Source organism: Centropristis striata, chromosome 4 (genome assembly GCF_030273125.1).
Source record: "Centropristis striata isolate RG_2023a ecotype Rhode Island chromosome 4, C.striata_1.0, whole genome shotgun sequence".
Classification (NCBI taxonomy): domain Eukaryota; kingdom Metazoa; phylum Chordata; class Actinopteri; order Perciformes; family Serranidae; genus Centropristis; species Centropristis striata.
Window position 1 is genome coordinate 25,982,774 of NC_081520.1, and position 27,928 is coordinate 26,010,701.

At 39.4% G+C, this 27,928-nt stretch overlaps 3 protein-coding genes across 3 annotated transcripts in view; 2 read left to right on the top strand and 1 right to left on the bottom strand.

Annotated features, from left to right (window-relative positions):
- The first annotated feature begins 1,116 nt into the window (after positions 1 to 1,116).
- LOC131970682 (uncharacterized) lies at positions 1,117 to 5,385 on the top strand. Its single transcript, XM_059332111.1, has 2 exons — positions 1,117 to 3,458; positions 4,498 to 5,385. The coding sequence occupies exons 1-2, from the start codon at positions 1,128 to 1,130 to the stop codon at positions 5,383 to 5,385; spliced, it is 3,219 nt and encodes a 1,072-aa protein (XP_059188094.1). The 5' UTR covers positions 1,117 to 1,127.
- A 4,144-nt stretch (positions 5,386 to 9,529) lies between these two features.
- LOC131970774 (cytochrome c oxidase subunit 7A2, mitochondrial) lies at positions 9,530 to 17,396 on the top strand. Its single transcript, XM_059332219.1, has 4 exons — positions 9,530 to 9,685; positions 12,928 to 13,017; positions 15,898 to 15,982; positions 17,216 to 17,396. Exons 1-4 carry the CDS (start codon positions 9,548 to 9,550, stop codon positions 17,272 to 17,274), a joined length of 372 nt encoding a protein of 123 aa, XP_059188202.1. The 5' UTR covers positions 9,530 to 9,547; the 3' UTR covers positions 17,275 to 17,396.
- A 2,041-nt stretch (positions 17,397 to 19,437) lies between these two features.
- chp2 (calcineurin-like EF-hand protein 2) overlaps positions 19,438 to 27,928 on the bottom strand; it is a 55,133-nt gene continuing 46,642 nt past the window's right edge. Inside the window, exons 2-8 of the mRNA XM_059332023.1 lie at positions 25,428 to 25,662; positions 23,087 to 23,159; positions 22,175 to 22,255; positions 21,716 to 21,840; positions 21,563 to 21,624; positions 20,512 to 20,634; positions 19,438 to 20,098 (exon numbers count right to left, since the gene is read on the bottom strand). Of these exons, the coding sequence (XP_059188006.1) occupies positions 20,045 to 20,098; positions 20,512 to 20,634; positions 21,563 to 21,624; positions 21,716 to 21,840; positions 22,175 to 22,255; positions 23,087 to 23,159; positions 25,428 to 25,494 (585 nt within the window). The 5' untranslated portion in view covers positions 25,495 to 25,662 and the 3' untranslated portion in view covers positions 19,438 to 20,044. The remainder of the gene's footprint in view (positions 20,099 to 20,511; positions 20,635 to 21,562; positions 21,625 to 21,715; positions 21,841 to 22,174; positions 22,256 to 23,086; positions 23,160 to 25,427; positions 25,663 to 27,928) is intronic.

Genomic DNA, 27,928 nt, shown 5'->3' on the forward strand with positions numbered 1-27,928 from the left:
CAGGATACGGGAGCTAAACAAGAGATCATGGGCGCTAAAATGATAAAAAGCGGAGGATTGTTAACCCCAGTAGAACTAGTAATAAGACAACACCCGGATTATGCCAAACAGATCCAAAAGTGCATGAAGAGGTGGAACAGACGTACAAATGGCAGACTGTGCTGGCCCACTAACGGGACGTTCGAAGCAGCATGCTGTAGAGAGGTGGAGGCCAACATCAAGCACTATAAGGCCAAGGACACAAGTAACAGCAGAGAAGGGAAACGGGCCAGAGAAAGAGAGGTGCTCAGCTGGTTCAGAGAAACAGCCAGACAACATGTGATGGACGTCAAACAGATGCCAGCCATGAAGGATAAAGAGGAGACGAAACAACAGACCACGCCTGCAGCACCTGGGGAGATGACTCAGCCTCCACCATATGCGCCCCCTACTGTTCAGCCCATGATCCCACCTGTGGCTCTCACCACTGCTCAGTCTCCTACAGCTCCCCCTGCTGGCCCATCCGGGACAGGACAATATCCACTAAGGGCACAGGGAGATACCACTGAAGGACAAATGATGGGAAAATTCACAATTAACTGGAACACACAACCAAATGAAGAAGTATCTGGAGAAGAGGATAAAAAGAGCATGACCTCCAGTGACATTGTCCGAGATAAGGTGAGAAGATCTGGCAACAAGGCACACCACACTGAAGCTGAGCCTGACACAGTGTGCTCCAGTGATGACTCTTCTGACACAGAAAGCAGCAGCTCCGAGGGAAGAAGAAATAAAAGAGATTATCAGGCACGTTTTTCCCGTACTAGCCACAACAAAAAAGAACCTGGCAGTGATCAGAAAATACGCCCATCAACCTCTTGGGACGAGACATTTTGTGCCCGCTGAAAGCGACAATCATCTGCACAGACAAAGGCCTGAAACTGGACTTCATAAAAGAAAAAACATCTGGAATGATGGTGATGCAGCGTGCTAAAGAAATCAGCAAACGACAGCAGGTCCAGCCTACAGTGTATTGGCTCCAACTACAAAATCCATCACACCTTGAAGAAAAATGGCAGAAGTGGAGGATGTTTGTTTAGAAACAGCTGCCTCCAGCATAGGGGCCACGATTGCCGTTGCACTGCACAATGATGTTTGATGACAAACAACAACATCAAGATTACAGAACCTGTTGGACAGACTTGCTGTGTCAAAAAGCTCCTGTGCACATAGCTTGTGAAAACATATACATTGGACCACAAGGAGCGGCGGCAGCCGTTAACCTGAATGTGTGTGGGCGTGACTTAAGAGACTGGTTTGCTGTGCCTAATTCTGCCCCACATGTTACACTCATGACAACCAAAGGCTATGAGTCACACGATCTGGGACCAATGGTGAAGGCAGCGCAGCAAATACAGGAATGGAAATTCACAACTGACACACATGTGCAGACATCCCTTAATGGACAGTTCATGAAGATATCTGTGCGCACCTATGAAGAAGTACAACCTGTTCAGGTGCTGCTCAGTGAAAGGCCGCCTACTCAAATGCCACTTTCAGAAAAACATAATGAACTGTTGGGTAACATACCATCCGGGTTGTGGTCAAAACATAAAACAGATGTAGGATTAGTAAAATCTGCACAACCAGTAAAAATAAAAATAAAACAGGATGTTATCCTACCGTACAGGAAACAATATCCTCTGAAACCACATCAAGTAACAGGGATAGAAACAACAATCAAGGGCCTGGTAGCAGCAGGTGTGTTAAAACCAACCAAAAGTCCCTGTAACACTCCTATCTTTCCTATAAAGAAACCAAGCTCAGATGACTACAGACTGGTGCATGATTTACGCGCCATCAATGCAGTAGTGGGTGCAGAGATACCTATAGTACCAGATCCACACACATTACTTTCAAATATCCCTCATGACGCCTGCTGGTACACAGTCATTGATCTATGCTCAGCATTTTTCAGTGTGCCATTACATCCCGCATCACAGTTTCTGTTTGCATTCACATTCAAAGGACAACAATACACATACACACGCCTCCCACAGGGATATGTCGAGAGCCCATCGATTTTTAACAAAGTATTGTCAGATGATTTACAACACGTAAATGTCACTAGCATTGTTTTGCAGTATGTTGATGACTTCTTAGTTTGTAGCACATCTCAGGCGCAGTGTGAGCATGACTCAGTCCTGGTCCTGCAGGCTTTAGCAAAGGGGGGACACAAAGTAAGTAAAGACAAATTACAATTTTGTCAGCCACAGGTTGAATATCTAGGCAGGCAACTGTGTGGCAGCAAGCATGCTATTGCACCCTCCCAGATCGAAGCAGTGACAAAAGCCCCTAAACCACAAACGGTGGGGCAAATGCTCTCCTTTCTGGGGATGGCGGGGTTCAGCCGCCCGTGGATCTGCGACTACGCTATTAAAACAGCCCCGTTAAGAGGTTTGATACGAGCCACGGGTCAGACGGACGGCTCGGCTACGCTACAGTGGCACCCTGAGGCAGAGGGAGCTTTTGAAGCCCTCAAAGCAGACATGCGAACAGCGCCAGCACTAGGTAATCCTAACTATGCTAATGTGTTCCACTTATATGTTGCAGAAAAAGCAGGTTATGCGTGTGCGGTTCTGATGCAGGACACTCCCAGTGGTAAGCAACCATTAGCATATTATAGCACCAAGCTGGATAACATTGAAACAGGTCTTCCTCCATGTTATCAGGGATTGGCAGCGGCAGCTTTTGCCTTTCAGAAAGCGTCAAGCATCACAATGGGACACCCGACTATTTTGTATACGTCACATCAATTACATGCACTAATCACAAGTCCCAGATTTGTTCTGACACAGGCTCGACGGACAGGCTATGAGGTAATCCTTGCTGCCCCAGAGCTTACAGTACAAAGATGCACCACAATCAATCCTGCCACCCGGATGGTGACTCCTGTAGACGGGACACCACATGACTGTCTCCAGACAACAGATGAGTTCATGAAACCACGTAAAGATCTAGATAATCAACCAATAACTGCTGAAATAACTCTGTTTGTGGATGGTTCCTGTTTAAGAGATGCAGCAGGAAACCACGCTGGTTACGCCATAATACAGTTGCAGTCTGACGGCTCTTTCTATGAGGTACAAGCCACTAAACTTAACCAGCCTTGTTCAGCGCAGCTCGCAGAAATCAAGGCTTTGACTGCAGCATGTCACTTGGCAGCAGGTAAGACCCTAAATGTATATACAGACTCACAATACGCCTATGGCGTGTGCCATGTTTATGGCGTCACGTGGAAGCAAAGAGGTTTTTTAAGGGCAGATAGCTCTCCAGTAACTCATGGGGAAGCTATTTCAGCTCTGCTAGAGGCCATACACCTCCCTAAAGCACTTGCTATTATCAAATGCCCGGCCCACCAAAAAACTGACTCCCTGATAGCCAAAGGCAACAATTTAGCAGATGAAGCAGCTAAACGTGTAGCTACGCCCACATGCATGGGACCACTTTTAATGGCAGAGAATCTGGAACCTATAACAAACATAACATCTCTTAAAGAAGCACAGGAAAGAGCCGGTCCGTGGTCACATCAAATATGGATCAAAAGAGGCGCAATTAAAATCCAAAATAATCCAGACCCACATAAAAATGGCCTCTGGCTCAGTGCGCAGGGTCATTTTGTCCTCCCACCGGCATTGGTATCGATTGCCATTCAGGAAGCGCATGGTCAAGACCATGTCGCTAGGGGGGAGATATTGAGACGACTGCAAGCAGTCTGGTGGTCACCAATGTTGGCACACAGAGTTGATAGATGGATAAATGCATGCACGGTATGTAACACGAATAATGTCAGGAGATCGTTCACGACGCCGTTAGCACATGTTCCGGTGCCTGAAGGGCCATTTCACCATCTACAAATGGATTACATAGATATGATAGACAGAAAGAATGGTTACAGGTACATTCTTGTGGTTGTGGACAGGTTTACCAAGTGGGTGGAAGCAGTTCCAACAAAAGGTCCAGATGCGAGGTCAGCAGCTAAGTTTCTGTGTAAAGAAGTTTTTCCACGGTTTGGAATACCAGATGTAATGAGCTCTGACAATGGTCCGCATTTTACAGCTAATGTGATGAAAATTGCCATGAAAATGCTAGGAATTAAGCAGAAATATGGCTGTGTGTATCACCCTCAGTCACAGGGACAAGTAGAACGAGCTAATGGAGTTTTGAAGAACAAAATCACAAAAATTATGGCTGACAGTGACCATAAGCTAAGCTGGGTGGAGGCATTGCCACTTGCTTTGATGAGCATGAGAACACAGTGTAACAGACTAACCCACCTAACACTGCATGAAGCACTAACAGGGAGACCGATGCCGGTCCCCTTTTACAGAGGACCCTATGAAGGGCCTCCGCTTGAACAATATAAACATCTAACGCAAATATACAAGGCTATCTTCCAACAGGTCAAAACTGTGATAGAGGCTAAGGCCACACAGTTCCCACCACTTCCCTCAACAGGCGTGGCTCCCAGGTGACCCTTCTGAGCAATGGATGTCTCGGATGCACGACCCGTCTCCTGCGCAGGGACCGAGCATGCTGCAGGTGCTGTTGGAACAACCCGCACCACCAAAACCAGGGCCAGGGAATCAGCAGGTGAGACCATCCAAGTGTACTGCCAAAACTCCCCGGCATATGCAGCTGCCAGTGGCCCAGAAGTCTCTACAGCGCCAGTGGGAGGGGCAGATGATGATTGGAGAAGGAAGGCCGGCGACTGAGGATATTGACGAATCCTCCTCATCGGACGAGGAGGAGAAGGAGGCCAACTACGTCCTACTGCAGCCAGGGGGAGGAGCAGAGGCATTGGCAAAAATGACCATGGCGGCATTCTCCAGGTACCTGAAGGGCCGTACCCCTGAAGAGGTTGCCAACCTCCGGAAGGAAAGGGCCAGAATCAAGGCCCGGATCAACTGGGCAGCAAAGCGTGACCGCCTCGAAGCGGCTGCAGCACAGAAGAGAGTGTGGGCTAGCACCAGGAAGACGCTGGAGAGAGCATGGGCTGTTGAAAGAGAGGCAATGAAACAGGAGTGGGCCAGCGAGCGGGAGAGATTGCTGGCCAGATGGAGGCACGAGATGGAAATCCGGGTTGACAAACAAACCCTGGTGAGGCGCCTCCTACGTGAGCTGGAAATCTACAGACGCCACACTCGGGAACTCTCCCCTAATGCGCCATGTCGTGTGGCACTAACTCGGGCATTGGCTGATATGATCGCAGACGAAGACAACCTGCCCACTCACCGCAGCCCAGCACCCTCTCCTCGAAGCCCATCACCCTCATATTCACCCACCACTCCTATCCGTTTACCAAGCCCTGATGAGGGACCCGGGGTCCCTATCCTCTACATCTGAGACCTTCCTGGACCTGAGGAACGCTGAGAACCCCATCACCAGGCATCACATGTAACCTCTCCCTGGTGGTGGCACTCCACTGTGCGTCTGGCACATGGAGCAAAAGATCTTCATCTCAGTAGATTTAATTTCTTTTTACCATGGTATAATCATGTTTACTTTATATGACTCAAAATGTGTGATGTATTGTAGCTCCCTTTTGGAGATTTCATAGTAAAGGTTTAATTGTCACACTACATTTGATAAAGTTAGTCAAACACTGGTAAAGGTTTAATTGTCACACTACATTTGATAAAGTTAGTCAAACACTGGTAAAGGTTTTGATTGTCACATTACATTTATCTACTGTATCACCGCACTAAGATTTGTGTGAAAATATATACTGGACCAGTGTGCTGGAATTATATATCCTGTGTGACCTCATACATATACTACTGTAACGCTAAAACGCTTGGGAAACGAGTTTAAGGCTTGCACCTAGTCCTTGTGAGAGCTGGCAAAACTCCCACTTAAGCCGTAAAAATGGATCCTTGTCAATAGTGATAAAGTGAACCTAGTAGGGTGGCTACAGCCATCTTTAGACGGCGACATTACTGAGATGTGACTAATTAAGTCACATAGGGGGGATAATGTAGAGTAAATAATGTGGTGAGAGTTAAGCTAGTATCTCTTTATGAGGGTCTCTAGAGGTACTATGTAGCTATTTGTATGACAAAGTGTGATTAAATAATGTAACCCTGAGTGATCTATATGATGTTATATGTATAATCAATATGCTGCAGAGATTTAACTGAAAGGTGGAGAAGTACTGGAAGAGAGGAGAAGTACAATAAGGCCTAGATAAGAATGTTAAGTTTGTGCCAGAAAAACACCTGTGATCTTTCGCCAGAGATGTTGTTTTAAGTGCTGGTAAGAATAAAAGAGAAGCAAGAATAAGAATAAGAAGCAAGGTTACCCAGCTGGGCAAGAAGCAGCATTTACAAGGGCTAAATACAGTAGCATACTCTGAGTGAGAAATGAAAAATAGAAAAGGCTCTGTATATGACAAACAGAGATGAGTGAGAGGTAAGAATATAGAAAAACTCTGTGGGAACTAACGGATCATTTTAAATCATAGTAGATAAAGCATAGAAAGGCCCTATGGGAACCGATGAGTGATTTTAAATCATAGTAAATAAAGCATAGAAAGGCCCTATGAGAACCAATGCGGGATTTTAAATCATGGTAATATTTTCAACCCCTAAACATATTGATGTCTCTCTGCCAGGGGATGAGGTAATGCCACCTGCACCTAGGGGGGGCGGATTTGGAGCAGCCCCTAGGAGGAGAAATCTAAAGAATTAACAAATTTTATTGGAGGAAAGGTCATAATAAATATTAATGATGGGATGGACAGATGTGTGTGATTTCTCTATAAAATCTCATGTAAGTGTCATTTCGAGTTAGAGAGCTTATGGACTGCACCTTGTGTGTATTATATTTGTTCTCTCCACTTTTTATCGATAATAAAGTGTGTCACAAGATCTTGGACTCCTGCTTGAAGATTTTTGAGACTTGTTAGAGAGTTTTTTTGGAGCTGTTTTCCAACGGGGCTTTTGATTAATTGTTAAAGATAAGAGAAGTAATTTTTTCCAATTGGACTCCTTTAAAAACTAATTTATGAGCTATTTGACCTACAACTTGGACCAATAAATTACACAACACAGTAGATGGACAAAGCACATTTGTACTGAGAAAAACTATGTGGAATTTTTTTTTTTAACTTCTCTTTATTGTTTTTTTTCTTTCGTTCACATACAAAAATAAAGAAGGTACATGTTAATTTATGCTTGAAATCAACACGAAAGAACAGAATGATAGTAGAAAAATAAAAGCAACAAAAAAACAACAACAAACAAACAAAAACCTAGGTGGAGTCAAATCAAATATCAAAACAATAATAAGGTTTACAAATAAAAGAAAGAGATTTTAATAGTAATAATACAACTTGGAGGATGTCAAGTGTTCTAAAATGTACACCTGTTAATTTTTCACAGGATTATATTTAGTACAATAGTCCATAAAAAATAAAAAGAAAAAACTATGTGGATTTTGCCTTAAATTGCATGTTATCAGCATAAAGTAGACATAAATAATAAAAACTAGATATTTCTGCAACTTCCTGACATGATATCATGACATACTGCAGCCTCCGAAAGAAAGGTTCAGACCACCTGGTCTGCCGCCGGCAGGCTGATGGAACGGTCTTTCTGAGAGGTTAGAAATTACATTTAGCACCAAATTAGTGTAACAAATGGCATCAACCAAAAAACAGCTGCAACAGTTTATGAAAAATAATGGAGAAAACAGATTTCGTGCTAAGTTTGACCTTTTTTTTTTTTTTTTTTTTTTACTGCTCGAGAGTTGATTAAAAAAAGTCAGTTAATCCCTCCAGAACATTACATCAATAGCTTCTTTTATCTGCTGTTTTATCAGGCTGACTGTGAAAAACAACAGCAGTCTTAATAGCATAGTTAAAGTGTACGCCAAGATTACAGGAGATTACAGGACTCAGGCACAGTGTGGGAGAAACAGTTGTCTGATTCTGATTCAAGACACCAAGAGCTTTACAACAGCAGAGAAATAGCCATGCTGTCATCTGGTTTCAGAAAATTTTGACATTTTGTGGATTTCTCAAGTTTCTAAAGCTCAAGTTTCACTCACTAACACCATCACACATGAAGAACATTGGGCTCATTAAATCCACAAGAGTCTCAGCTTTCCAGTCAGATTTGATTTATGCCGCTCACATACGGTTTAGGGAACCCAGGATGCACAAAGATTCATATGCAATAGTTCAAATTAACACATTTTACTGCAGTAACTGTGTGGTTTCTGCTCAAAGCTGCTTTGAAAAAGTGCATAAAGTGGGCATGTCATGTCTAAAATGTCTTGTTGTCTCTCCTGATTTATGCAACTCACAGACTGTTTAGGGACTGCAGTGTGCACAAATATAAACATTGTTTCTGCCCCAAACTGCATATTTATCAGCATAAAGCGGGCATGTCTGTAAAGAGGAGCCTTGTCGCCGTACCCATAGAAGTTTAATAAGATGCCAACATCTTCTCTGTAGCGTTAGAACTTGATCTCAGGCTTCTAACAAATCAAACAAGATAAAAAAAATATAATCTAAGAATCTGCGACATAAAATAATGCTTTTTTTCCACAAGAGTCTCAGCTTGGGGTGGTCCGTAGCGTAGTGGGTTACACAGGCGCCCCATGTATAGAGGCGGGTTCGAATCCGGCCTGAGCTCCCTTTACCGCATATCCTCCCCTCTGTCACCCCCTTTCTATCTGTCTCTCGCTTTCAATAAAGCATGTAAAATGCCAAAAAAAATAATCTTTAAAAAAAAAAACAAGAGTCTCAGCTTTCCAGTCAGACCCGATTTATGCAGCTCACAGACTGTTCAGGGACCCCAGGATGCACAAAGAGTCACATGCAAGAGGACACAATTAGAAATTTTTCTGCAGAAAAACTGCATGTTATCATTCTAAATTGGCCATTACTGTAAAGGAGAGACTCATGCGGACACATTTTCATTCAGATGTGTTGAGCTCAGAGGTCAAGGGACCCCTTAGAAAACGGCATTTCTAGTTTTTCCCCCGCTAAAATGTATTTAATCTGCTTCCCAGCAAGATATCATGACCTGGTGTCCATTAGTCCCAGTGGATTCCTGTGGTCTTTTAGTTTCATATGATACCAAATATCTTCACTGTGGCATTAAAAATAAGCCTCTGAAAGACAGACAGGCAGCTGAGTGCAGAGGAGTAGAAGAGGTTAGTGAGATTTTTGGTGCCTGGCCAATAAACTAATCTGGCCAATAAACTAATCTATGATAAATACTCTTCTTTATTTAAAAAACAATCATTAAACTGTCCTGAAGCTCTGTCCTCTGTGACGCACCTTGGACCTGCAGCTCTACTTGAAGCTTTTGGGTTTCCTGCAGAAAAAAAGTCCATTAAAAACACAGCCAGGATACATTGTTGAGTTAATCAGTTTTACAGCTCCAGCAGATTATTAAATTAATAATAACTCTGTTTGTTTCCTGCATGTTGCCGAGCGCTCAGTTTGGCCTCTGCAGCAGATCGTAGTTTGGCAGAGATTCAGAAACACTGATACTGTATGTGTTTCTCTCTCTCTGTGTGTGTGTGTGTGTGTGTGTGTGTGTGTGTGTGTGTGCATGTGTGCGTGCATGTCCTTGTCAGGGTGAAGCGAGGCAGCGCAGCTCGACACTCAGCTACAGACATGAATCACCTCCTGGTAACTATAAACTGTCTTTTATTCTGTCTTTGCTCTGTTTTGTGTCTGTTTGTGTCTCTAAAGCGTCTGGAAACATTTCAGGAGATAAAAGTCGAAATCAGGACGAGGAAAGATAGAATAAAGTGTGTTTGTGCAGGAGGAAGGGGGGTTGAGGTGACCAGGCCTGACCTTTGGACACAAGACTTTCATAGAAGCTCGACTTTATTATAATTATTAATGTGTTTGTGTCACATGAGGTTAATATATGATCTATAAATACACACACACACACACACACACACACACACACACACTGTCTGTCACCTCACTCAACCTGCTGCAAACTGCTCTCACCTGTTATCTGCTGCTGTTAGTAGGAAACTGCAGCTCGGCACGTACACACACACACACACTTGGTCATGACTCAGTCTGTTGATCTTCAGTCGTAGAATCTACAAAACTCAAATACTGAACTTATTTACGTTTTAAGGTGTTTATACTTTACTCACTTCATCATATTTTCTCATGTTGATGTATTTTCATAATAATTCTTGCAGTTTTGCTTCGTATCCACTTGTTTAAATGCACTTTTTTTGCAGAATATTTAATATCTAAATCATGTAATTAGTGTTTCAAATATTTTTCATTTGACCCTTAAATAGTAACAAAACATTCTTATGATAACATGTCAAACTGAAACCATCTTAACTTGTTCCGGAGATTTCAGCTGCATCACATGGTCTTCATTAAGCAAATAAACAAATATACATACTTTTGAGTGCAATCAAACTTACTAAATATTATATAAATATAATGACATCAACAATATCATCAATTTTGAGATATAATAATACATAGAAAGTTTCTAATGATCAGCTGTCTAAGAGCTGAGACACGACACAAAAAATATTAAAATAAATCGTATTGTCACCAATAAATAAAAAATAAATTAAAATAATAAAAAAAGAAAAGAAAAGAAAAAATCAATAAAAAAAAACACCAGAGTTGATGCCTGGTGGTGATCCGGTTTGTCTTTGTTATTATGAGAAACTTTCTCGTAGTCAGCATCTCCAGATGATGATAAACAATCAGGAGAAATGACCCAAAATGAGTAAAATAATAAAACAATACTTTCTGAAAATAATAATTCATTATCCACAAATGTATAATGATGGCTAAATAATGGCTGTGTCTAAAAATTTGAGGAATAATTACTTCAAGATACTGAGAAATGTGTAAAAAAAATGTAATTCAGTATTTTGAGATACTACAAATCCATATATAAAGAAAGGTTTTCATTATGATAACTTAGATTTCCTTTTCATGTGCATCCATTCAGAAACAACACAAACACTTTATTCCGCCATTAAACAAACTAGTTATTTTAAATTATATTCTGCAGACCAATAGGAAGTGGAGCTGTTGAATTTTAACAGAATAACACAAGTTAAAATAGTAGAGATCAGACAGAAATCATGGTGTCATGTTTCAGATTTCATGTTTCAGATTTCACACTCTGCACAAACTATTTCAAGATTTCTCTTTACAAAATACAGTTTGAACGTCTCACAGAAATCAATATTATTTATCGTGCAGATTGCATTTACAGTAAAACCTGATTCTTGGTGGGATTCTGTTCATAGGCAGTTTTTAAAGGAAAGATAGTTCTTGATTTTCACAGTTTTCCCGCATCGTGTTCATTTATCTGCTGTAATGTGATGAACAACGTGTTCAGGCAGCAGTTATAGTTTATGTCTGGCCTCAGATATTTATATTAAGGACTGGTTACCCTCATAACACTCACACTCTCTCTCTCTCTCTCTCTCACACACACACACACACACTCTCACTCTTTCACGCCTCCTGATTGGTCGGTGTGTCATGTTCGGAGGCTGTGATTGGCTGCAGCAGGCTCGTTGTGTCTGCAGCTACCCGAGGTGACCTTGGTGGTAAAAACTCCTGCTTTCTTAAAGAGACAGGACATCAGTTCAGAGCAGGAAACGCTGGACTTCCAAAATAAAAGAAAGAAAGGCAGGAAGGTGAACGCTCTCCATTCAGCTGTCAACATGAAGTCACTTTCATGTTAAAAGTTGATAAAAGTTGTAAACATCCACAACCTGAAATTAAAGTTAAAGTCAGAAGTTTTTGCTGTAAAATCAGGTTTTGCTCACAGAGCAACAAAGTAAATAATTAAATAATATAAGTGATATATACAGGCTGCTTTTATATCTAAGAAAGTATTTTGTTAATACTAAGGTGAAGACTTTTTCCTGCTGCAAGAGATTCACACCGACCTCAAATACTACAGACCAAACTCTAAACAGAGCTGTGAGGTTTAAAGGTCCCATGTTGGGGAAAAAAAGTGATATTTCATTTCCTTTTTTTATTTTTAAGGCAGGTCCAGTCTCAAGGCTTAATCACACCTGAATTTAATGTGATTTAAGTCTGTTTTGAATAAACAAACAAACAAATAAATAAAAAAAATATTTATTAAATAAATATTTCTATATTAAAGTCCCTGAAATTAACAAAACCATCATTCAAATTCAAATATTTAAGAAGTAAATGTGGAATTATCAAAAAAGAAAGGGCCCAGAGATCAATAAATATGGAATAATGGAGTTTAAGCCTCTGACACAAATAAATGTGGCATTATGAAAAAAAATCAACTGAAATATATAAATGTGGTTGATGCTTCAGTTTTTTTAAAATTAATTTCAGGATTTATTTCTCCATTCCATAAGCCTTTTTATTGACTTATTCACCTATTTATTTATTTATTTATTTATATTCCCTTAAATGGCCTCCCTCAGTCGTTCGAACTGTCCAGTTGGTATTAAATAAAACAGAGTAACTGGTTTGTGTTTATAGTTGTGAAACATTGTAACAATGCAAGTGATTATTTTCCCACAGTGAGAATTGCCAAACCCATAAAAACCACAAGAGTTTCAATAAAAGACGTGTTGGTCTCCAGCTGCTGCAGTTTCCTGCCTGGTTCTCTCTGCACTTGAGGGAAAGTCTGTGCTTTTTTATCCAGTCTTCACTGGAAAACATTTACAAAGTTTAGCACAAGATGCTTGATTCCAGAGAAGCTGCAGAGGTCCAAATGGTCCAAATAGGAAACACCTGCAAAATGACTTAGAGCTCAGAGATGTCATTATCTATTCTGTCAGGTTGTATTTGAACCGCTGCTCTGTTCTCCAAACCTGCACCTAATCCAAGAAAGCTTCGAAACTAAATTTCCTGTTTATTTGTGTTTCCAGAAAGTTCCAGTTCTAGCCATGAGCCGCGCCTTCAGCAGCTCCGCCAGACAGCTGAGGAACAAAGTCCCCGAGGCCCAGAAACTCTTCCAGGTAACACAAGAGGAGACGACAGAAGGATGATGATTAATATCTTCAGATTTTAATGGAAAACTGGCTCCGTATTGTTGGTTTTACCAGCAACACTGCAGCGAAGCAAAACACAAAAAAGCAGAAAACTAACATTTAGGAAGAAACAGTAAGCTGGAGGAGAGAAACAATCTGGTCCTCAGATCCAGAGAGGTTCATTGCTGATTCATTGATTTTTGATCATTATCTAGAAACACACAGCTTGAGAATCTGACACAGAGAGGATTGTCCCTCCAGTATGAATCTGTAGTTTCAAGCCGAGATGTTTCCTCTGTGAAGTTTCTCCATCAGTCTGAACGCCCCAGAGAACCCCTGCTGCAAATAAACCTTGTGTTTCTAATGTTATCAGACGACTGAATGGTATCAGGTGGTGCCTGCCCCATATAAGGGACCTCATGGGCCATAATTCATTCTTCCCTCTCACATACACAATTTTACATCTAACATTCTCAATTTTACCTCTCACATACACACATTTTTTGTGAATGTGAAAGGTAAAATTGTGTATGTGAGAGGGAAGAATGAATTATGGCCCATACGGCCCCTAATATGCCCGCATGCTAGCAGGTTAAGCAGGTTGTTATCAGTCCGTTCAATGACCATTCACTGAAAACCAAAGCGGTAACATTTAGTTAAAAAGGTCACTGTTTACTTACGACTACGTTACAAAACTACTCCTCTATGATTAGAGCTAAAAATCCTGGTTAGGCGTTTTAAAAGACCCTTTTTAAAAGTAAAAAAAATGCTTGTAAATGCCAGAATAGTTCAGGTGTCACAAGGATGACGTGAGCTCCTGAAGTGACAGATTTAGAAAATATTCAGAGTAACTTGCTTATTCTAAAAAGTTGCAAAACTTAAATTGGCTCCATTGCAGTAATTTAAATCATGGAGGGAATGGATAGCATTAATGTTTTCAGGTGCAGACACAGAGGTCAAAGAAACATTCAAATATTTTACTGAAGTAAAAGTACTAAATCAAGAATGTAAAAATACTCAGGTACAAGCTAAAGTCCTGCATATAAAGATTAATTAAGTAAACATCAGTTAGTTCTGACCACAACGTCACTGGAGCTTGAAAATACATGTTTCAGTGAATAGGCGATCTCCGGGCCCTATCAGTGGAAGCTGCATTCTGTCTAACATACAGCAGGGGGCGACTCCACCGGCTGCAGAAAGAAGTCAGTTTGTATGCAAGTCAACAGGACAATGAGCCGACTTCTGACTGTATTTGTGACCTCAGTAAACATTCTCATAATGAGTTTATGGTCTCAATCATTAGTTTTAAGTCTTCTTCAATACAGCATGATGTTCATTTAGTAAATTATGGTTGGAATAATTATTATAAGAGACAAATAGATGATAAAGCAGGGGAGGATTTGAAGGTGGGCTGTGCAGTGTTTCAGTATATAGAAATGGTCAGTGGCGGTTCTACACCAGTTTTCCTGTGAGGGCCAAGGAGGGACCAGTGTTTTATCAGAGGGGCACATTAAAAAATGTCAAAAATGATATTTAAGCATTCTTAAACCTTTATTTTAGCTAAAAGTATCATTTAAGTATATTTGGAAAAACTAAATTGATTGAAACAATGAGACTTACCAACATCAACAATTATTTTTGTACGACAATGACATTTCTCATTTTTGTGCACAATTACTTTTTTTAATCTTGATATTTAGCTTTTATTGCACAATTAAACTATTATACAATGTACACATTATGGGTTCCTTTTGTGTACAATGAGATACTGTTTGAACAAAAAATAGGCAAGAATTGTTCCGTTGTACATCGTTATAAATTGATCATTTTATTATTAATTTGACACAGAGGCCACAGCATGGGCCAAGGGCTTCTTCACAGGGGCAGTGGCCCCTGTAGGCCCCTGTGTAGAACCGCCACTGGAAATGGTGTTGAAGCCTCTCTCCTCTTTCTGAGACTTTGCTGGATTAGCATCAGGGTAGATTTCAGAATAATAGCAATGAATATGGAATTATATAATAAAAGTGCACTGAAATGAATAAATATGGAATTATAAAATAAAAGACAACTGAAATAAATAAATGTGGAATTATAAAATAAAAGACAACTGAAATAAATAAATGTGGAATTATAAAAGTAAAAGTTTCCTAAAATAAATAAATATGGAATTATGAAATAAAAGTCCCCTCAGATAGATAAAATAATAATAATAAAAAATAAATATGGAATTAAGCCTATAAAAATAAAAGTCCCTTGAAAAAAATATGGAATTATAAAAATAAAAACCTGCTGAAATAAATAAATGTGGAATTATAAAATAAAAGTCCCCTAAAATAAATAAATATGTAATTTTAAAATAAAAGTCCCCTCAGATAAATAAATAAATAAATAAAATATTAATAAATATTTAATTTAAAAATAAAAGTCCCCTCAGATAAATAAATGAATAAATGAATAAATAAATAAATAAATATGGAATTATAAAAATAAAAGCCCCCTGAAAAAATGGAATTATAAAAATAAAAATCTGCTGAAATAAATACATGTGGAATTATAAAATAAAAGTCCCCTGAGATAATGATCTCTTTCTAAAACTTTGTTGGATTAGCATCAGGGTAGGCTACATTTCACGATAAAAGCCAATATCAATAAAGAGAACGCCCACCGTGAGAATTATTACATCACCATCAAACTTTGCAACACGTCTCAGTTTCTCTGTCAGTCTTAGACAGCAGCGATTATTTCTCCAGAAACAGTTGAAGGTCAGAACAAAACAACATGACACGCCGCACTGAGGGACATGGAACACATGTGAAAACAGGAGACAGAAGCCGTTTGTTAATATTGTGTCTGTGTGTTCACCTGCAGCAGGACAACGGGCTGCCGGTCCACATCAAGGGAGGGTCCTCCGACGTCCTGCTCTACCGTATCACCATGGCGATAACTATCGGAGGTAACACATGCAGACGTTTGGCCTGAAAAGTTGCAAACGGTCAAACACATTTGGCATTTTCTGTAAATGACATCAAGCTTCAGGCGTCCAGCTTCCTCCTTGTTTATTATGAATAAACAAGGATTTCAAAAGTCAGAGATATTTCAGCACCGAGACACAGAAAAAGAGATTTAAAGTTATAAAGTAACAGGCGGAAACACAAAACATCTGTCAACAAACCTGAATTCACTGGAAATATGTTCTCATTTATACACTCGTTCTGTGTTTTAACCCGCTCCACCCAAACGAGCTGTTTCAGAGCATTTTTTACTCTCTTTACATTTTCCTCACTGTAATACATAAAATCTATATAAATTTACAAGTCATACAGCCTCATAGAATCAGCACAATCATGGCTAGAAGTGGGAACAACTCAAACATGTCTTTGTGCAGAATAACACATTAAGAATGACAGAAATCAAAACAAAAGTTGAATTCCTCTCATAAATGTCTTTTATTTGGAATTAAATGAAATTTATATATTTATATACAGTGCTGTACAAAAGTCTTAGGCATGTATGAAAAATGCTGTGAAATCAGAATGTTTTAAAAAATAAAAATGTCAATAGTCATTTTTGTCAATTAACACCATGCAAAGTGTGCGAACAAAAGGAAAAATCTAAATCAAATCAATATTTGGTGTGACACCCTTTGCCTTTAGACCAGCATCAATTCTTCAAAGCTGCCCAAGATTTTTGCACAGTACTGTATAAACACTTTTCCAAGTGTCCACATTTGTCACAGATATTTTTTTTAAACAGTTTTTTTCCCACATATTGTACATATTGAAGTATTGTCATGTTTCCATTCTCTCCTGTCCTCTCCTCTCTGCTCTGTGTAAACAGATTTTCAGCAGAATCAATAATGTCTTCACAGTGTCTCTGAGGAGCAGAATTTAATGTTTTTAACAGGATCTGGTTAGTGCAAACGCTTTATTTTAAATGAGACATGTAGAATAAAGAGATTCTGACACAAAAATCAACATTTTAAGCTTCATTTGGGTCACTTTTTATAATGCAAAAGTTTGTAACTGATGATTCATTGAAGGACCGTGGGTCAAAATATTTCTACCAGAACCTAAAAAGTCTTTAGGTTCAGTTTTTCCTGCTGGCTGTGAGTTTGTTACTTTACAACTTTCTTACTCCAGCTAAACATAAAGAAAAATGAATCTTTGAATATCTCTGTTGTGTGCAGGATGCAGCTACTCTCTGTACTGGCTGCTCTTCGCCTCAATGCCTCAGAAGAAAGCATAGAGGAGAGACGTTGCCGGGCCCCGCTCCACCTAACTCTGCTGTTTATTGTGTGTAATTATATTTTTTTATCACAACCGTTGCAACGATGGATGTGTATAAAGTGTGAAAAGATTTAAACCAAACATCTGCAGAGTTTTTTTTTGTGTCTTATTCGTGTGCATCTGGAGGAAGAGGAGGAGGAGGAGGAGGAGGAGGAGGAGGAGGAGGAGAGAGAGGGGGAGGAGGAGGAGAAGGAGCAGAGGGAGGAGGAGGAGGAGGAGGAGGAGGAGAAGATAAAGACCTGCAGAGCATCAAAACAGCATATTGTCTTTCAGCAGAAAAGACAAGAAGACTTAAAGAGCAGCAGGCCACCAGGACAGCTGACAGATGTTTTCTATTAGAATGAAATAAAATAAAATGGGATTAAAGTTTGTAACAGCCACTGCCAGAGGAAGAGAAAACATTCAGCAATATCTCCACCTGGTGGTCACAAATAGGCAGTACAACAATACACCACATGGCCAAAAGTATATGGACACACCTGTGAGTCGTACACTCTGGTGTCACTTCTTAAATTTACTGGTTTTAAAGTCTGACCTCACAGTGATATTTTAGACAAAGACAAGTGTCTTCTGTCATGTTTTTGGGTGTATTTGGTGTTTTATGGGCTGTTTCCTGCAGCAGCAAGAAGGCAGCATGTAGACCTGACACGCTACGTACAAGGATTTAAATGTTCAGAAAATTTTATTCAGCTCAATAGTACATCCCAAACATCTACAAAACAAAAGAAACATCTTTGGTGTTTGGTTGAAATTTTCTGAAGGGCGGTAAAGGTGAACTATGGGCCATCACTAGTAGATAACAAGCACCCCTAATTCAGGAATGTTTGGTCTCACGTCATAAAAACAACCTTTTAGGGACATGTTTCTGGCAAAAAATTATATAAATGCAGCTATTAAGGTACTACAGTTACATAAATAGTCAAGCAAGTATGACGTCTGGCATAATGAGATTATGTGGCCCATAGTACCCCAAAAAGACAAAAAAATGATCACTAATTCTCATCGAAAATGATCATTTCCCAGCAGTTTATGGTGTGGTCAGTTCATGAATTAAAATTTAGGCCCAAGATTAAACGTTCTATACTGGGATTGATGCTTGCTGTGCCAAAAAATACTCAAATCAGAGAAGACAAAGCATCAGGACTTTCACCCAAGATACCTAAAAAAAAAGGATATAAAATGACCAAAAGATATATAAAATTACAAAAAAAGGGCACAAAATGACCGAAAAAAAAACAGACAAAGAAAAAGAAACACAAAATAACCAAAGGCACAAAATGACAAAAAAAAAAAAAATGACGTAAAATGACCAAAACACGACATAAAGCGTTGGTGTCCATGTTTTATCAAAGTGCAGCATGTGATTCAAACATCTCTTAACTTCCTCCATCAGGTTTTTACTGAACTATGTCACTTCCAGAAGTCACGTTGTCCTCCTAACTACTTCAATTCCTGCATTTACATCATTTATTTCCTCTTTAAACTGTCTTTTAGAGCCTAACCAGGAACTGTTTGGCCCTAACCTTAGAGAAGTGCTGACGGAGCACAAATTCAACCAAACTGCAGCTTTTTGTTCCAGCAATGAACCTTACCATGAAGCCGTTTAAATTTGTCGACTTTGATGACTTTGCTGTCGGCTCATTCCAGAAGTTCTTGAATCTTCCTTCCAGTCAGAGTTTCGTGCCAGTCGCAGGATAGAAACATCATCAGCTCCAGACAATGACCTGCTCTCTTCACACACGGCCTCGATTGGACCTTGTAGTCAGGAGCTGGCAGGGTACCGATGGTTAAATGTCCTCACAGCTCCTCCTGTAACGTCTCAATGAGTTCAGGTTGTGTGTGTGAAAGCAGCTGAAATTAGTTACAGCTTCAAACTGTAATTTAATGACGGATCATCAGCCTGGAGATTGATCCTCTGTTCCGTTATTGGCTCGCAGAACAGACGAGACCTGACAGATCTGATTAATATTTAAAATTAAAAACAGCTGACAGGGAAGTGACAACCAGGCAGCATCGATAGATCTCTGCTTGGAATCAGCCTGTATATTTATGAGGCTCAACCTGCAGATCATGACACACGAGACAGAACTTTGTTCAGTTTGACCCAAAGAAGGAAACTGCTGATAGACAAACACTGATATGAGTTATTTAATTAAAAAGCACAAACAAACCTCACTGCACACAAAGAGTCCCAACGTTTACATTCATGAAACATTTGATAAAAATATCTAGCTGAAATCATCTTTAAAGTTTGATTTTTTTTCCACATTTGTGGAACACTGTTTGCTGCTCACACATTGAAGTCTTTGTCTCTGAAAACATTCCTGCTGTCCTGCGGAGGCTGCAGACACATTTCTCAGCTCCAAATCAAACTGCTAGTGCTGAGTTTGGGTATCAGTTTTGGCATGAAATTAAACTTTATTACTTATTCAAACACAAGGCAGCTCTCATGCTTCAGTTGGCAGCTGCACAAACACGCAGCACTTTTCAGTCATTCTTCATGTTTCCTCTGGTTTGCTTCATCATATTTTTTAGCAGTGTCTGAAAAATCTCTTCAATTCAACAAGTCCTCCAAACACACGACCACATGTCGTCTGTTCCTGCCCTTAAACATGACGCATCAGACTCGTCCTCTGTGTCCTCCTGCAGGTTTTAAAAACAAACAAACATCTAAACGTCTTCTTTTCACCTTGAACAGGGAAGTCCAAAAATTGTAGCAGGTTGTGTTTTTAACTCAGGAAGCGAGTACTCATCTTGTGATCGATATTCACCTTCTCCAGTGACTGAAAACAAAATAATAGTAATTCATTTTTAGGTTTGGTTCATACTTTTCCTAGAATTCACAATGCATTTTGTTTCTGTTAAATGAGCAGATTTGATGATAGCTTAGGACTTTATTTGGAAACACTTTGTGTTGATGTTTGCATCGTCCATGTTCCCCAAAAAACATGCAAAAACAGCTTGTCTGAATAATTATGAGCATATTGCTTATTTCTAATCAATAAATTATTGTAAAATTATTATTACAGTGCAAGAATTCAATTCATTTTTTAAGATTCAATTCAGCAAAAGCATTTTCGTAAGAGTTTTCATCATCATGATTTAACCTTTCTAAACATTTAAAGAAATGGTGCAGAAGAAAACAGGAACATTTCTGAAGACAACAGAACTGTTTCTTGATTTAGTCTCCTCTCACCTTCCTGAACTCGTCAAAGGAGATGGCGTCGTCTCGGTCCAGGTCAGCCTCCTGGATGGCTCGCTCAGCAATGCTCTGCAGCTGCTCCTCCGTCACCTGCAGTCCGAGCATCATCCGCAGCACCTGTCAGGCAACCAATCATTCATCAATTCATATCTATCCTTATTCTTGGGAGTCATCTGGAAGCTAAATTTCTATAAAATGGACTTGTGGTGTACCTCAAGGGACGATTCTGGTCCCCTAGGACTTTCTACCATATATTGGTAAATTCCAATGCAGATGATGCACCATTATATCTTTATGTCATTCCTATTGATCCCAGGAGTTTGGTTGCATTCAGGGTTGCTTCAAAGTATCTTAAGTGTTGGATGTCTTGTAACTTTCTCTACCTTTATGAGGTCAAGACTGAAATAATTACATTCAATCCTTTTGATGATAGGTGTGCACTGTTATCCCCAGATGGTGATTCATCTCAATGCTTTTAACCACATTTAAGGTCATTTTTGTAAAACGACTGATCCTATAGTAGGAAAGTAGAAGAGTGGAAGAAGCTGTGCCTTTTTTTTTTTAGTAGCAACAAAACTACTTGTTTAAGGTTAGAAAAAAAGGTCATGCAGTTGAAAGCAAATAAAAGTTAAAAAAGTAAAACAAAAGGTTACTACTGGAAGTCAGGTAGTTATGTAAAGTAGTATAAAGTGTGAAATTCACATGAAAAAGCTTTGCATAGACTGGCATCTTCAGAATAATAATATATATAGAATTAAGCCATCGTAGGAGAACCTTAAAACTGCATTATTTCTAACGGCCAGCAGGGGGCGATTTCACTGGCTGCAAAAAGAAGTCCATTTGTATGCATGTTTTTTGGGACATACTCAAACAAGTATGGACTTTAGCATTGGGAGTGTCCTGGAATGAAGGGGAATGTCATAAATTGAGACTGTGGGTAACACAGTGAAGTATTAATATGTTTAATCAAATAAACTATGGATGTGAAACATATTTCAGAGTGCAAGTGTGTGTGTTTATCAGAGACACAGTGAGTTTCACAAACCTCAAGAAGCTCTTCCCTGGAAATCTTCCCGTCTCGGTCCTGATCGTACAGTTGGAAAGCAACTAAACACACAGACAGAAACCATTGTCTCAGAAGAACCGTCATCAGTGGGTCAGGAATTACAAATGCAACACTGAAGCAGAACTGACTGACATTTGAGTTTCCTGGTCCTGCTGTTGGCCGGCTCCGTCTGTGCTCCGTCTCTGGTCCAGTTTGTTACTGTCGGACGGAAATGAGCCAGAATACGAACGAAGGCGGCAAAGTCCACCGTTTCCTGTCTGCAGGGGGAGAGAGAGGAACGGGAAATGTTTCCTATTTCCTGTCCAGAGTGAGGAACAAACACAGGATGCACCACAAACTGCTCCAACATAATGCTGCTGTCCAGTCCAAACCCTCAGAACGCTGTTTTATAGTTTAATATACTTTCTCTGTTTTCTCTGATCTACACAGAAACATTCAATCATGCTCTCTGAAACCAAAGGACAGCTAAAGCACTTTGCTTTGCTCCTTAGACTGTGTGATGTAGTTAATGTTCCAGAACTCAAAAACTGAATTGTTGTTGTTAAATAATCTGATCTAATCCAGTATAAAAAGGGGAAAGATGAACTGCACCCTGGAGAGAAAAAGGCGCGGATGATTCTGTCTCCGATGGGGTTCATGGCCAGCTCCCGGACGGCTCCGAAGTCCTCGGGCCTGAAACACAAACACAAAGAATGTATCACACTGAGGTCTGAAATCACTCAGATCACTTTAGGGGAATATTAGGAACATCTCACACTCGAAACGTTGAAAAAACATAGTACTTTACAAGCCATTTGAGATATATGACTAAAAATCTGTACATCCTTTGGGAAACATATTTTCAAGGGAAAATAAATCATGCTGTAGAACAAAAAGTTTATTTTTGGTGGAATTTTAAATGAGACTTGTAGAGGAAAGTATTTTGATGAAATACCACAACTTCAAGCTTCTATTTTGTTGCTTTTTCTGACAGAAGTCACACATGATGCGTTGAAGGACCATTGGAAAGGTGAAAATCCGATAATAATAATGCCTGATTTTACAGTTTTGTAAGTTTTGGATACTTTTGGCAATACTTTTAAAACCCGCCGGCAGGTTTTAGGGTTAGAGGGTAAAAAATAAGATTGAAGGGGCTAGTTGGGCAGAAAAAAAATGATACCAACATGGCCTGGTAAAAATGTTTTTAGTCTATGTATACAGGCAGGATGAAGAAGAGTCAAAAACTGGTTCAAAAGGGTTAAAAACAGTTTTGAAGGATTTTTTGCTAGGGGTCGGAGGGATTGAGAGATTTATGGGTAAAAGAAAGCTATCAGTGAATTAGTTAATATATTTTTTGGCATAACTTGAGTAAAAAGTAATAAATGGGAACAAAATGATTCCCTGACCTTCAGCTGTTCCAACTCTCTGTACTACAAACAAAGTGTTTCACACAAAATGTGTTTCATATTTCATAGTGTAACAATCATAACACAGACTGTTGTTTCTCTGCCCTGATTTACCAACCGGAGCTGTCCCGTCCCATCTCTGTCCAGAACCTCGAACCTCTCATACAGACGGAAGATGTGAGCAGCAGAGACTGAAACAGAGAAAGTTTGATTGATTACAGATGAATCAGTAACTCGTGTCAGGATCAGAACAAGTTCTACAATGAAAAGCTTCGTCCTGCAGCAGGTCACATTCACATCAGAGCTGCTCTGTTGACTCCTGCTGTTTGCTCTCCTGATAAGCAGCTCTGCAGCACAGTGACACTCTGAAAATGCTCCAGCAGCCTCAGTGTGTTTGTGGCAGCAGGACAGTATGTGTGGGATTAAGTCAAATACTGTTCATCTTCTCCAGTGACTGAAAACCAAATAATAATAATTAGTTTTAAGGTTTGCTTCTTATGTTTCCTACAAGGCATGCATAATGTTTTTTCCGTTTGCATAGCAAGTTCCCCAAAAACGTGCAAAAACAGTGTTTGTCTGAGCATCTGCAGGAACATTTCTGAAGACAGGAACACTCCAATCTTCACTTTAGTCCAGCTGCGGCAAAAAAAAATACACTTTGTATTAAAAGTGGTGAAGGAACTTGTTGCCCAGTGCAACAGGGTTACTTACTGATGTGGTTCTAACAACAGTGGAGCTGAGAAACACAACACTGTTTGGTAGACACATGCACTGTTGGTTTGAGTCTGAACATGAGATCTGTTGACAATTAAGGTCATGAAGAACATTATCCTGGTCCCATCAGGAGGTCATTTAAATGCAGAAATGTGAAAAATCTTCAAAAAATCTGTTGTAGCATCGCTAAAAACCAGAGGTGGAAAAAGTATTCAGACCCTTTACTTAAAAAGAAGTATTGATACCACACTGAAATGACTCCGCTACAAGTAAAAGTCCTGCATTCAAAACTTACTGAAGTAAAAGTACAAAAGTATCAGCATCAAAATGTACTTACAGTATCAAAAGTAAAAGAACTTGTTATTCAGAATATTCCAATAATATTATTGGGTTATTAGTATTGATGTATTTATGTAAGCAGTGTTTTACTGTTGCTAAGGTAGAGCTAATAACTACTTAATATACTGTTATGAGGTTTAATTGATAAACATGCTTAATTAGTTTAATTGTATAATGATTTTTCATGTTAAATCTTGACCTGAAAAGTAACTAAAGCCATCAGATAAATGTAGTGGAGTAAAAAGTTCAATATTTGCCTCAAAATGTAGTGAAGTAGAAAAAGTTACATGTGTGGAAATACCCAAGTAAAGTACACAAACCTTAAAATTGTACTTGAGTAAATGTACTTAGTTACATTCCACCACTGCTGAAAGCTGCAGACTGCTGCAGCACAGTGAATTTAACCGCTCAGTTGAAGTTGTTCTGAGCCTCTACAGTGTGTGTATCAGCGTGCACAGTGTGTGTATCAGCGTGCACAGTGTGTGTATCAGCGTGCACAGTGTGTGTATCAGCGTGCACAGTGTGTATATCTGCGTGCACAGTGTGTATATCTGCGTGCACAGTGTGTATATCAGCGTGCACAGGTCGGGAGTTCACAGATAATCAGATGAAACAACACTGATGAGTTCAACAACAGTCGCTGTGCTGCTGTCAGATAACAACACAAACTGAGACACATTCAGTCTGTTTTTGCCTCCTAAATTATATTTAATGTGTGTAATTATGTTAACCAAACTCAGGAGAGTTTATACTTTCTGTCTGTTGGATAATTAGAGCAGATTAACTGTTGTGGCTTCATGTTTCTCAGCTGTCTCAGTCAGTCTGCAGCTCGCTGATACAGTCTGACTGTTTGTTAGTGACGCTGCACAAACCACAGAAAGTTTACCGACGTATGAAGATGAAGGTAAAATATGAACAGAATCTAATGTAAGCTTTGCATCAAACAGGGGATCAACTCAAGAGACTTTTATTTTGTAAAGTTTATGCAGGTTTTTGATAAAATGTGATGTTTCATCACCTGCTTTGGCAGTCAAATGGGTAGAGAAGAATTCTGTTTTGACATGAAATTATTACGGGTCTACTTTAACAACAATCTATTCAAATATCTTTTCAAATCATAATATAAACTGTCCTCTCAGTGAGAAAGAAATGCCTCATAAAGATCAGGATCTGAGGAGGGAAAATGCATTTTCTTAGACATTTAAGTCGCCTTCTTTCAGATGTAGTAGTCTGAAAAAACAGTTATGTTTTGTAATAAAAGAAAATGCTCAGTTATTACTATCCATTACTGAAGTTGTTTTTCTTTAGAGAAAGACTTTGGCTGTTCAGGGCGGATCTTTTCTTTCTTCTTGTTGTTTTCCAAAAACTGTTCTCAGTCTCACATTCTGCGGAAACAAACTACTCACAGCCGGTCTCCTGCATGAGCTTTTCTGCGTCGGGGATGTGGTTGATGCTGGAGCTGCTGGAGCCCATCCTGCTGCAGGGACACAGAGCTTCCTTCAGGCGTCTGCTGCAGCTCCATCAGGCTGACTGGATGTTTGTGTCTGCAGCCTACAGCCACATTGCTGATCTGATGGACAGGCTGCTCAGCCAATCATGGAACGCCTACCAGGCCCATACCATCCAATGAGCTTCTCGGACCTGTTGAAAAACAAATACAGTGTAAAAAAGATGTTTTTAAATAGAAATGCATGGTTTGCATGACTTAAATGTTCTGCACTGGGAGAGTACCCTTAACCCTTTGAACCCCAACAAGGTTCTTTTTTTCTGACTGTGGCCTTGTACTGTACAAACAAACAAACAAACAAACAAACACACACACACACACACACACACACACACACACAATTACCAAAAATAAAGACCATCACCAAAAAAGACACATTTCCCAAAATGACCACATATTGACTTGCAAGAGACATAAAAATAGCCAATAAATAAATACAGAAAATTTTAAAAACTATGTAATACGACAGAAAAAAGACACTAAAACAGTTTTCTCCACAAAGAAGTATTATCATGTCTCCTGTCCTCTCCTCTCTGCTCTGTGTAAACAACCTCTCCTGTCCTCTCCTCTCTGCTCTGTGTAAACAGCCTCTCCTGTCCTCTCCTCTCTACTCTGTGTAAACAACCTCTCCTGTCCTCTCCTCTCTGCTCTGTGTAAACAACCTCTCCTGTCCTCTCCTCTCTGCTCTGTGTAAACAACCTCTCCTGTCCTCTCCTCTCTGCTCTGTGTAAACAACCTCTCCTGTCCTCTCCTCTCTGCTCTGTGTAAACAGATTCTCAGTGAGTATTTGTCACGTGACTGTTGGTCTCAGCAGAATCAATCATGTCTTCACAGTGTCTCTGAGGAGCAGAATTTAATGTTTTTAACAGGTTCTGGTTAGTGCAAACACTTTATTTTAAATGACACATGGAGAATAAAGAGATTCTGAGACATATATCAACATTTTAACAAAAGTTTTGGTCACTTTTTATAACGGAAACTTTCATAACTGATGATCCGCTCAAGGACCGTCGGAAAGTTAAAACTCTGACGATAAAACCTCTTTTCAGTGTATGTCTAAGATAAATGCTGGATTTTTGGGTATCTTTTATATAAAACATGTTTCAGCTACATCACAATGGTTCATAAGGTGAATGATTACAGTGATTATTGTTTTCTCAAATTATGGGTCAACACAAACATATAAAGTAAAAAAAAAATGGATTTGGCTCATTCACATAATTCCCAGCTGGTTCTAATAATGCAGTGTCAGAATAATAATGTGCACATTACAAACACCAGATGGAGCCATTTCCACATAAATACACTTCATCCAACATGTTGGTTTCACTTTGAGTTCAGATCATAAAGTTTCTGTTTACAGACTGTAGTAAATGTGTGACATCAGCACTGCACACTTTATTTTAACACCCAGTTTATGAATAACTAACATATCTATAACACACTGTCTGCATCACTTGTGACACAATTACAGTTTTAAAGCTACATGAGAATTGTTTAAACAGTTAATTAATGTGTTATAAGACGCAGTGGGGATAATTTCTCACTGAATGAGATCACAGCTGCAGTGTGATTCATTGACTCTAACTGCTGCAGTTAAAGGACGCCTGATGAAAGACGTTAGACCTGTTGACACCAAATTTATTGATATCAGTTTGCAACAACCCACTCTCACCACTCTGAAAATGAGCGGAAATACAGGAAAATGAATGAGAGTTCAGGCAAAAAGCTGTCTGTGTCTACCGTTGAACATTAATGAGAACTAATATGATTTATTTACCGCAGGAATAACTCATTTTTTGGTAATTTTGTGACCCTTTTTTGTCATTTTAATTTTGTGACCCTTTTGGTCATTTTACGTCTTTTTTTTGGTCATTTGCACTTTTTCTTGGTCATTTTGTGTCCTTTTTGGTGAGTTTACATTTTTTTTGGTAATTGTGTGCCTTTTTTTGGTCATGTGTCTTTTTTTGTTCATTTTACTTGTTTTTGTCATTTTGCATCTTTTATTGGTCATGTTGTGTCCTTTTTGGTCATTTTATATCTTTTTTGGTCATTTTATGTATTTTCTTGGTCATTTTGTGTCCTTTATGGTCATTTCACATCTTTTTGGGGTCATTTTACATCTTTTCTTGGTCATTTGGCGTCCCTTGTTTCACGTCTTTTTTGGTCAATTTACATCTTTTCTTGGTAACTTTGTGTCCTTTTTGGTCAGTTTATGTCTTTTATTGGTAATATTATGTCTTATCCTGGTAATTTTACATCTTTTTTTGGTCATCTTGTGCCCTTTTTGGTAATTTTATGTCTTTTTCTGGTAATTTTATGTATTTATTTTGTCATCTTGTGTCCTTTTTGGTAATTTTATGTCTTTTCTTGCTAATTTTACGTCTTCGTAATTTTGAG

Bases quoted from the DNA above. Each gene is read 5' to 3' on its own strand.
- LOC131970682 (XM_059332111.1), top strand. From the start codon at position 1,128: ATGATGTTTGATGACAAACAACAACATCAAGATTACAGAACCTGTTGG. The intron at 3,459-4,497 runs GTAGCTACGCCC...TTCCCTCAACAG, and splicing joins CAGATGAAGCAGCTAAACGT to GCGTGGCTCCCAGGTGACCC.
- LOC131970774 (XM_059332219.1), top strand. From the start codon at position 9,548: ATGTGTTTCTCTCTCTCTGTGTGTGTGTGTGTGTGTGTGTGTGTGTGT. The intron at 9,686-12,927 runs GTAACTATAAAC...TTGTGTTTCCAG, and splicing joins CAGACATGAATCACCTCCTG to AAAGTTCCAGTTCTAGCCAT. The intron at 15,983-17,215 runs GTAACACATGCA...TGTTGTGTGCAG, and splicing joins CATGGCGATAACTATCGGAG to GATGCAGCTACTCTCTGTAC.